This window comes from Nesoenas mayeri (assembly GCF_963082525.1).
Source record: "Nesoenas mayeri genome assembly, chromosome: 22".
NCBI classification, from domain to species: Eukaryota; Metazoa; Chordata; class Aves; order Columbiformes; family Columbidae; genus Nesoenas; species Nesoenas mayeri.
In genome coordinates, this window is record NC_137572.1 from 5,696,909 (window position 1) to 5,708,514 (window position 11,606).

Consider the following 11,606-nt stretch of genomic DNA (forward strand, 5'->3'; position numbering starts at 1 on the left):
ACAATTACAGAATCACAGAATCGACTGGGTTGGAAAAGACCTCAGAGATCATCGATTCCAACCCTTGGTCCAACTCCAGCCCATTAACTAGATCATGGCACTCAAATTGCGCTTCTACTACTCTGCATAGCACAAATGTAGACAGAGTGTGTCCTCATACTTAAAAATCAGGTCTTATTCCTGCCAGAAATATGCCTGAATACTTGATTTATCATGCTCTGTGATGTCAGAATTCAGATATTTCCAGAAGAAAACTACAACAGAGCACAGTTCTAAACACTCCCTGACATGGTCTCATGCTCTGACTTTAACTAAACTCCAGAATCTTCTGCTTAAGATGGTTTCAGTATTCTTCCTCGCTTCATTTGGCTCTATTGGATTCTAGCTTACCTGTCCATCTATGAAGTATTAGCTAACATTGTCTGCTATTACTAAGCACTTCAACAGCAGAGAGGATGTTATACTGTTGGCTGGTAGTCAGCATTAATGCAGATATGCAAAACATGGCTCAACAATGCCCTTGTGCCTGAGGACTGAGGAGGTGTGTGCTGGTTTGGAGGGCAGCAATTTGTAGGTGCACATTCCTTATTTCTTCCCACTCTGCTTGCTGTGTTTTTCCATTAAGCGCAACACTAACGGTATGTTACGAAATGGTCCCCAGATGGACCTACTTGCAAGAGGTGAAAGGATGAACTTCTTTCAATAGGCTCCTGGCCAATGAACTGACCAGATCCTGCCTTGTTCTTTGTATGGGAAGACAAATTTGTGAGAGCAAACTGGGGTAATGAAAATTCAGTGGTTAGAAACCCAATAGGAAGAGAGGAATGCTGGAATCCCAAACATAGTGTGCAGCCTCCAAACAACGTTTCTCTGGGAATGAAGCTCTGAAATCAGTGTTACTTGTGAAAAGTCATCACGATGATCTGATTATTTTAGAGGAAAGAATTTTGAGAGGCTGAAGAGGTTATGTTCATGCAACAGTGTGAGTAGGCAGGATATAATGGTGCTGTTATTAGTGCTAAGAACTTATTTGAACTTGTATGGCAAGTAACTCTCAGCCTTGCTTTGGCTTTGCAAGCTATTTTGGAAGAGCCATCTCTTCTTCAGTGGGAAGTGTTGTATTTTGATAAAAACAAAACAGAAAAAAGGGTTTCTTTTTTAGCTGGAAGATGTCCTCGTTTAATGAGGCTTGAAGTGTTTACAGGTGTTTCCTCATAAGTTCAAATTTAGTGGCCCCAGGGAGTTGAGATTCTCATAAGGCAGGAGCAAACACTCAAGTTTTGTATTTTAAGCGTTGTGCATTTAAAGGGCCAGGCAGACACGGCACGTAGGCTGATTCGGTCCAGCCGAGGTGCACGGAGCCATCTGAAGCAGCAGAATTCTGCCTTATGTGAAGCAAGACCATTCTTAGTGCCAAAGAAGGTCAAAATCCTCCTAAAAGCCCCTTGTGTTTTGTCTGCCGTACAACCTTTTGACTTAATTCTGTAAATCTATAGTAAAAGCCCTACGAGTGGCAGGTTCAAGGTTTGATGGTGATATCAAGGTTTGATGGTGATATCGAACGCCTTTTGGTGCATAATACCTTCCAGAGCTCACTGCTCTTGAAGGAACTGTTTACCATGATGAAGAACGACGGAGAGCAAGGGAAAATATAGAAGTGGTTGTGGTTGGAGGATGTGATGACATCACAGGGTTCAGCGGGAACATGGTGCTTTTAAAAAGCTGAAAGAAACATCCTGACAGTCAGTTGTCACATCCCCGTAAAGGAGTCAAACACACGTTAGCTATTAAAAGGCAAGCTATCTTCATCAAGGAAAATAAAGACTCCGTCCTCACACAGAATATGCACTGGCAAAAATGTAAGTGAGCTCTGATTTGTTTTTCATAACTGCAATGAAAGCTGAAGGTTGTGATGTGTAAGTATTAGCATAGCATGGGAGACAATGCTTGTGAAGAGATGCATGGCTCAAGAGAGATAAGTGATAAGGTATGATGCTGATTTTCCAGCAGGGATATTAGCGCAGGGCGGCATCGCTGCTTTGCTGGCATTCATCGCTATGAATCAAATGGAAGACTATGATTCATAAAAACAATAACAGGATGCAGGTATTATATCAAAGGTTACAGTGGTTACATACCAGAAAATTTTCCTTTTTAAAAGTGAAACCTGTGAGAAATCTTATTTCTGTGACTTTTTTGATATATATGTATTTTTTTCAACTAATAAAAAAGATAAGGAACAGGGCAGTTGAGGGCAATACAGTTATGACTTTACAGGAAATCAGTTTTCTTGTTTTCAAGATAATTTCACTCCTCTTGGCCCACCTTTGCTCGAATATTTGCTGATCATAATACAGGTAGGTGTTTTTTTCTTGCAAGTTTTGCATTCTCACTATATGGATCTGGAAATGATGCTCATTTTTGCAACTGTACTGCCATCCTTTGCCTTTCACCATGTTGTTCTGTTAACCTGGAATAATACAATACGCCTGAATTGAAGAAGCTGATTTCTTAAGCATTGCCAGGGACTTATTTCATATGGAACTAACATTAATCTTCCTTATATAATAGCTTGCAGGTTGTTCAGAGGTTGGTTTGCTATGCATGTACCTTTCTAACCTTATTGGCAGTTAAGTCTGTTTTCTCTATTACACCTTTCTCCTATTTTTTTTTCAGTTGAATGCTTTGGAAGCCCAAATGTATATTTGTGCAATTATATTGTAGACTGTAACACCCTGTAGCAAGAAGCTCTGACTGTTTATTCAATCACGTTTCAATTTGTCTGACGAGCATTAAACAGCAAGCGGAGCACTGCGGCAACACACCTGGTTTCCCCCTTTATCTCGTGCTGTTTTCAGAATCAGTAGATGTATGATGTAGGGAATACTGTAAGATGATTCGATTCAAAACTGGGATCTAATCTTCCATCTCAGAAGTCCCTTATTTTTTTCTCCAATGACAAAGCAATAGTAACAACCTGATGTTTTAGGCAGAACAAAATTGCTGACTGAATTGGTATTTTTCCTTTGCATTTTTCTTTAATGTGTGTAGTGCTTTCAAAGGTGAGCAGAAATGAGAGAAGAGGTCAAAACCTCTATCTTGATGTGAACCATTTCCCATTGATATTTTATAGACAAGCCAACTTCTGCATGGTTAGGGTTCCTTTACCGACATGCAACTGTTATCTTCTTAACCCTGCTTCTTTTCTATACCATTACAATAATGAATGATGTACTTTGGCTTTGAAGGTAGACAAGAAGAATGTTCTGATGACCAGGATGTAGGCAGCTCGGCTGCAATTGCTGGAGATCTCCCCTGCGACTGTAGGTAGATTGGTCAGGTCAGTACAGGTGTTCACGTGCCAGGTCCCAAAGGCTTCCGTTAGGTTTCTCAGTGTCTCTGTAAGTCTCCATTTGGTGTCTCCGGTGCACCTACATTTCCTTTTGCTGTGACCAGCTGTGGCCTCATGTTTCCTGCACTGTCTGGTTCAAACCACCTGTGACCACATGGCTGCTCCAGTGCTCCCATGTGAGCTATTGCCTTGCTCTACAGCATAAACGGATGCAGAGGCTGTGTGGGTGTCCAGGGGGCTTGGTATGTGCTTGTATGAACCCTAGGCTAATGGGAGAGCATAACAGCCCTGCTTCGCTCCCTACCAAAGAAACAGAAGGAGCTTTCCTCTGCCATGCAGAGAGTTTCAGTATAGTTAAAACCAAAATTACTTATTCAGGTGTTCTGGCAACAGGGCATCCTGAATAGATGGCAATAAATAAGTCTGTGGGAGGCTTCTGAGGAGTGAAGATTTTCCCCCAAGCAATGGGATAAAGCATCCTATAGTTGCTCTAGAGACAGATGGCTTTAATCATGGCAAGAGCAACTGTTTTGTTTTGCGTGCCCTGTGGTACCGTGCTTACGAGCCAGGTAAATGAGACACAGGCTGACGCTCCCAGGAACAGGTATCAGGGTTTGATGTTTCTCACCTGGCATGTAAACTGCTCTCCTGTGATCTAAACTGCTGAATTATGAACTAGCCAGACTAGAGAGGCACATGACCATGTACTGGGGCACATGTGAGAGAGACCTTTATCCTGCTTGGAAATTATTTACTTGGATTAATTAATTAATTTATTTATTTTTAGCAAGATAGGAGGTTTCAAAAGGAATAGTATGATTCACATATGTTTTCCCTAGCTATAAAAATAAAACAACAACAAAACGTCAAAGAATAAAGATCTCCTCTAAACTGAGAGCCCAAGAGTGACTCAAGAACTCATTTAAATAGGTGCGACCTCACCAGAGGGCATTTCCCATGGGCGCTTTCTGAAGGGCAGATTCCCTGCTTCTTCAGGGGGTGCTTCTGTAGAAAGCCCTGCAGGAACAGAAAGAAAACTAACAGACCTTGCCCTCAGCTGCTATGGTCAGAGGCTCTTGTCCTCCAGGGAGACTCGCATGGCTGGCCCTGCGCTGGCGATCGCTCCCTCGGCGTCACGGCACAGTGCGCTTCTTTGCAGGAGTGGGGCCCAGAGCTTCCGCTCAGCAAAACCCCAGAGAGTGTCTCAGCCCGAAAGCATCCCCTCCCACGGCAGGAGCGAAGTGACTGGTTGGGGCTTCCCAGCTTTTGGCAGGATTCTCTGAATGGAAGCAAACCCACTCTGCAGCCCAGCAACCCTACAAGGGTGGGAAGCTTCTAATGGGCAGCATCAGCTGCTTTGCTCTCATGTGTCTTTACGCAGATAGTTACCTCATGTTGTATTTTGAAAACAAAACGAAGGTATCTTTCATGCAAGTGCTTTCTGGCACAAGAGGGTATGCAAGTAGGTTGAAACTCTGCAAGAGTTTCACATTTCGGTGATGCTTTGGACACTCAACTCCTGTTGCAGTCCAGTGGGGTGTCTGCATAGTTCTGCTGACTGCTTGGATTCCCATACAACTGAGATACATTAATTCGCACCTTTGAAAACCTCTTCCCAAATGCTTTTTACGTGCATAAAGCCCTTTCTGCCCACAACAGATGTGGGGCTCTGTACAGCTTTTTTGAAAGTATCAGATAATGAGACTGAGAGGTGAAACTGCGATACACTGCACCTTGTGAGTTTTAATTTTGGTAAAACCCCACTGGGAAAGATGGATAGTATGAAAGCTGAGCCCATCCATGCTTTACAAAGCAGGTGGCAGGCTCTACGAATGACCACATAAGCAATTAAATGGAAAGCTTGCATTACTAAAATGGAAAGAGTATTATGGGCTGAGAGGAATTAGGACATGCGGGTGAGACTTAAGGTTAAGACACTTTCTGTCTATCTCAGCTTCCCCTTTGTAATAGGGGTTCTCTTGTTCTGAAACTGATAACTTTTAGTAGCCCTCACCACTACATGGCCAATGCATCCAACTCTCCTTTGTCACTTAGTGCTTTGCATTTAACTAAATCTTTATTGAAATACCTACCCGTAGTGTGACAAACAGTATAGACAACGATCCACTTCAGTCTAGTTTTGCTTATCAGGCTTGTCTATAAAAAATAATGGTAACATTTCAAAGGAGATTTGGGATGTGTCAGATGCACAAAAAGAGCCGCCTGTTCAGTCCATGATGTACTGTAGAACATTATCAATGTCACAGAACCAGCTGTTTCGTTTCTGATGTCAGCTCCAATCACAGGATTCATTTCCAAAGCAGTGGCAGACCCAATATATCTTTACCAATGTATCTTTAATACATTTAAAGAAGTATTTTTGAAGAGTTCTGTATTTGAAGTCAACATAAAATGCAGACAACCATCATGAAATATTTAATCGCTTGCTAAATGGGCATTGATGTCTTATTGTAAGACTTTGATTAGAGCCTGAGCAATCAAGTAGTGTACACAAAGCTAAGCCGCTTTTTGATTTTTATTACCCAAAGTTTACTGTGTGCAATAAAAACGTTGGCAGCTGCCTAATGCAATTTAGTCTTCAATATCCAAGCCAGAAACTCACTAGTTTGTGAACTGAAATCTGAATTTTCCTTGTTATTCAAGACTTGACTGTTTGCTTTTTGCTCTTACTGCAAATAAGAAAAAAGTTTTCTATTGTGTTTCTTTTATTATTTTTTTTTTTTATTATATTGGAGCTGAAAGAAGAAAAGAGAAAAATATTGACACTGTTAACGCTGATCAGTTGATAAGCTTATCACACGTCAGTGTGCGAGCAAAGAAACAGTAAATCTTCTGAAACAAAGGCAAGTGTGTCACTTGCTCTTGCAGGCAGGTTGGTGTGAAAACTCTTAGAGACCAGCAGTGTATTTCGAACTGAAAATCGGCCTGATGGGAAATCATTCTGACTTGTTTGAGAGGGTGAAGCTTAAACTGATCTGCAGTTTGTGTGTGAAGGCCAGTGGTGCTCATGTGAAGTTTAGTGATCTGAAACTTGTCATGCTTCAATGCTTGCAGTCTTCCAAGGGCTGTTTTGCCATTATGTTCCCTCCAGTTGCAGCAATGGTTAAATAAACATGTAGAGGGAGGTGCGTTTTGAATTGGCTTGGTTTAATTGTTTAGCAACGTCTTGGCATGCTTTCCCTGTCTGATCTTCTACTTCAGACCAGAATTTCAGGGATGTTATTATAAGTAGGAATCTTTAAAAGGACGTACATTGATGTTATACTGACAGAAATCTGGGGATGACAAATACCATGTTAAAAGTGGATATTGTTGGCTGTTATGATGCTGTGGATACTCCTCAGGTTCTCCAAAGCACAAACAACTGAAAGGCAGGGTTTATAGGTTTATCTCCCAACACATTAGTCTGCTGAGCATTTTGTCCCCCTTTGGGAAGGGGTCTTGTGAAGTGTGTTGCTGAAGCTCTTGTCAGCCCATGAGCTGGGGTTGGAGCTGCTCCCCAAAAGCAAACAGCAAGATCCACACTGGCTGTGCCTGCTGTGTTCAGCACAACTTGGACCAGAAGGAAAACCTTAACAACGATACTGATGGAGTTGTCTCATCTTCATCCAGAGTTCACCGAACCTTCAACCTTGTCTGTGCACTCTGGACACTTTCAGGCTGAGTTGTAGAGTGGTCTGGAAACAAAAATCATGATGTGCTTTCTTCTGGTGTCATTTGATACCCAGAGCTAGTGGGACTACTGCATTTGGTACCTTTTCATTAGCTGGTGTGTTACCCATCCAATTTGAAAGATTACTGAAGTCTTCAAGGTTTGTGCTAGGCTTTTGTCGACGCTCAACAAATACAGTATGTGATAACATTGAAAGGAGCCTGAGTGTAAATGTACACCACAGATTGGTACGGCAGCCTGAAAATGGCATTGCAATGAGCTAAAATATATTTACACGTAGAAACTATTGCAAAGCTTCCTGCTGTTTGGATTAGATTCCCTCTTTCTTGACTTCTGATGCTTCATACTGCTCCATTTTCAGAGACCAGTTGCAAATCAAGGTCCAGTGCCTATTAAGGAACAGCATATGGCTCATGTGGTCCTTGAATTGCCTTAGACAAGCTGGAACGCAGTGGGCACTTGAGCACACATGTTGTTGCTTTTATTTGTTTGAATGGAATTTGGGCATGAGGACCTTGGTGTTTTTGCAGCTCATGACTTAAACATATAGTTGAAACTTAGTGCAAGTCAGGGTTCATAGATTATTAAGACAACCCTTGTATGAAGAGTTGGAGGCTACTAAACCCAGGAACCTCCTTGGCAAGGTGATTTAAATTGTCATTATTTCTCAAAACGTTTTTATTTTTCAATGATCATATTGCTTTAGTTTTATGAAGAACTGTAGACTGAAGCCAAAAGCAGTTTTGCCATGGTTCATGTGTAACGCTCAGATCTGCTGCACACATGAACAGTGGAAAAGCAGCTGTGCTGTCATTATTTTTATTTCTGGAGGTCAGCTTGGGGGAACCGAAATATGTTCTGCAGACTTTGGGGTTTTGTTGTTTTTTTTTTTTTGGTACTCTGCTTACACCGGAAACTCTGAATAGGTATATTTGTCAGCTTTTACAGTAAATTTCTTCTTTCCCATCCCCCAAACCTGGAGCCAGAAACTGCCATCCTTCCCCACCCTAATTCTGCAAGGAGGCCCTTTGAAATCAGTGTGATGACTCAGGGATAAGACACCACCCAAGAGGCAGATTGCTGCCTCTCGTGCCGTCTGTAGCACAGCTCCTATTCGCTTTGGTGGAGTTGATGCAGCACAAACAACAGCAGCAATGTCCGACTCTGAAGAGCTTTTCAGTAAAGCACAAATAGATAATTTCCCAATATAAACGAATGTCATCGAAGGCCGAGAACACACATTTGTGATGGTCTTCATTTCAGATGTCCTGCCTAGCATTCAGCTCCTTTTCAGAGTTCTCAGTACAGCTCATACCACAGTACTTCTAAGCACTGTCTATTGTTTGTAAAGAAATGAAAGATTTAATCTAGAGACAGTGGGAACACCAGCATTTATTTCTTACCTCTCTGTGTTTTTTCTTTTTGACTACCTAGTTGGTAAGTTTTTAAGTCCTTTTTCGGGTCCCTTTATACTGTATGGCTTACTACTACTCTTATTTTGCTTGTCTGTACAGTATGTCCCCATAGGGCAATGGAAGTCTGTTGATAGCTGTTGCTTTTAGGAATGGAGTATTCGCCGCGTAACAGCAGCAACAGCTTTTTCCTTATCATACATCCTCCCTGGCTTTCATAAATGTCTAGAGCAATACGCCTATTTATTTAACAGAACATGTTCATTGCACCCCGTGCCTGATAGGGCATGGCTTCTGCAGAACATAGGAACACCTGCTGGTATGGAAGGGAAACCGCCAGCTCTGGCTTGCAGGCCATCACTGCTCTCAGTCCTGCAGAAGCTCTCATGCTGTAAATCATATAAAATGCTCTTCTGGAGGCAAAAAAAGAGAAAGGGTGAGTTTCTCGGTATTGCTGCAGCTGTTTAACAGCTGGAGAGAATTGCAAGCATGCTTATTTCAGGTTAGTTTGTCCTTGCGATCCATCTATGTGATCACAGCATCTGAGCAGCAAAGGTGGAGGGAGGACTATGCCATCTGAAGTCGTATGGGCCAAAAGACACCATTAGCTAAGGAAAAAATGTTTATGGCTCCAGCCATATTGACTAGTGTGACTAGTACAGGCCACAGACAAGCAGCCTGCTGTGGAGACTTTGGCTCTCTGCAAATGGCAAGGAAGGGAAATAGATGTCACCTGTGTGTTTTGGTTTTGTTTTTTCCTCTTCTCAGCTTCTGCTCCAGAACAGCAGCCACAGCCCCGGCCCTATCAAGGCGTCCGAGTCAAAGAGCCAGTGAAGGAGCTATTGAAAAGGAAACGGGGAAACGTTCATAATGCCAGTGCAACAGCACCTACGACGGTAGGACAAAAAACAGAGATGGAAAATTCTCCCTGAGTAGCTACATGGTTGGCAAGCCCTGTCACCAGCTGGCAATACTTTGGCAATGAAAGAAATCTTTGCATCTCTAAAGCGCTTTGAAGGCAATGCAGCCTTATGTTACCTGCAGGCACCATTAAATACATCTTCACTTCAGACGGAGTGTCTTTAGGGTGCTGAGTACCTCCAGTTGCCATTGACTTAATGGAAGACTTAAAGTGCTTTGCACTTGACAGGAGCTAACTCCTAGGAGGAGAAAGTGGGTTGGAAGTTGAGCAGCTTGTTCAAGAGCACAAAAAGAGATCAGCCAGATCCATCCTTGGCTATCTGCTTCTCATTTCAGCCTACCTCTCCCCATCTGCCCTGGAGGCTGCAGTTTGACTGACTCCTCTCTGAGGAGGAAATCCCCCTGCAACACAAGGCTTAAATACTGTTTAAGACCCACTTGAGCCAAAGAGGCACTTGGACTTTGGCTAGGGCTGTGAACAGAGCTGGAATTACGTGTACTGGCTGCCAGGCTCAGTTCTCCTGGCCGTTCTGCAGAGGCAGGTGGGAACATCCAGGCACTGACATTGAAGTAGTAGCTGATGATCAGCTGGTATTAGCTAGTATGCTCTGTCCCACAGTGCTTCTCAGATAGGATTGAGTTTAATGCTTGTGATCTTAATCCCTGGACATTTTTCTTCTCTCTTCTAGGTTGTTTTGCCCCATCAGCCACTTCCTTCTTATTCACCGATAGGTAATGTTTCCCTGACTTTCTAAGTGTTTGCCAGCCCTGCTGCAGGGAAGACTATGCTAAACTGACCTTTAATCTTTTCCTGACTTTTAGGCCAGCCTTGCATTGATATGGATGCTGCTGCTACGCCTGCATTGCCCGTCACAGATGAAGGAGCGCTCTGTTCTGGCTGGATCTCCCAACCCTCTCCCACATCCTTACAGCCCTTAACTCAGTGGACCACTTACCCTGACTATGTGTCCCACGAAGCCGTCAGCTGTCCATACACAGCGGATATGTATGTTCAGCCTATGTGTCCCAGTTACACTCTGGTTGGACCTTCATCTGTTCTGACTTACACTTCTCAACCGCTGATCACCAATTTTGCAGTAAGTCAAAAAATACCCAGGTATAAATGACTGCAAATTCCCTACAAGAACTATGGGGAGTCACAGATGTAACTAGTATAATTTATTTAGTTACTATAATGTTATATGTCTTTGCATCTATGCCACGTGTTCATTCTAGCACTGGCCCTGTCCAGGGATCACATCTTCCAGGTGAAACAGGACAAACAACTTGTCAATAAATTTCTCAAAAATTGCTATTTAAGGATGGAAGACCAAGGCCAAAATAGGATGCAAGTGTAGCAGTGTGTTTGATTTCAGGTTGGACAAAATCCACGTTACTGACCCAACATGAAGGGCAGCAAATTCTATTTCAGTTGAACTCAGGCAGCTTATTTTCCTTTTAACATTTCAGTTCAGCTGCTGAACCCGACGCAGCCGAGCAGCAAAGACCCATCCTGTGGTCTTCACCGGTGAGGAAGGGCTATAGTTTCAAAGCTGGCAGGAGCTGCCTTCAGCCTTGATGCAGCAAAGTTGTGCCCATGCACCTTGCAAGAGAGACTGCCAAAGAAGGCAGTTTTCAGCACAGGGTGTAGCTGTCTCATGGGCTTACAGTGAGGGAACAGAAAGCTAGAGGGAACTTCATGTGTGAGCTACTGGCAGCAGCAAGCAGCTGGGACACCCACGGCCACCACTCTCATGGGAGCCAGCGTAGGAAAACTGTCACACTCACTATAGCGCTTTACCCAGAGAGACAGGAAAAGGGATGTTAAAAGTGAGACTGAGCATCCTTAGTGTTGTCCCCGCACCCTACCCGGCCAATTATTTTATTGCGTTTTATTTCTCTTCTATTTTAACAGCCCCGAAGCACCACCCCTGCCGTGGTGCCTCAGCTGGAGGTGGCGGATCAGCAGCCCCCTCTCACGTACTTCCCATGGGCTCAGCCCCTCTCTGCGCTGCCAGCCTCCCCTTTGCAGTACCAACCAGCTTCTTCCTCGCTTCCCGGGCCACAGTTTGTGCCCTTGCCGATCTCCATTCCCGAACCAGCCCCCCAGGAGCTGGAGGACGCCAGACGAGTCATCGGCACGCTGCCCATTGAGAAGCTGCTTCTAGAAGATGAAGACAATGATACGTATGTTTTAAACCACGCTCTTTCCGTTGAAGGGCTTTAA

At 43.5% G+C, this 11,606-nt stretch overlaps 1 protein-coding gene across 1 annotated transcript; it reads left to right on the plus strand.

Moving 5' to 3' along the window:
• Window positions 1–1,843: 1,843 nt before the first annotated feature.
• Window positions 1,844–11,606, plus strand: POU2AF1 (POU class 2 homeobox associating factor 1; the record flags this gene model as incomplete). The annotated part of the gene is made up of 5 exons (XM_080357915.1): window positions 1,844–1,859; window positions 9,227–9,354; window positions 10,069–10,111; window positions 10,202–10,476; window positions 11,295–11,606. The coding sequence occupies 5 exons, from the start codon at window positions 1,844–1,846 to the stop codon at window positions 11,604–11,606; spliced, it is 774 nt and encodes a 257-aa protein (XP_080214041.1).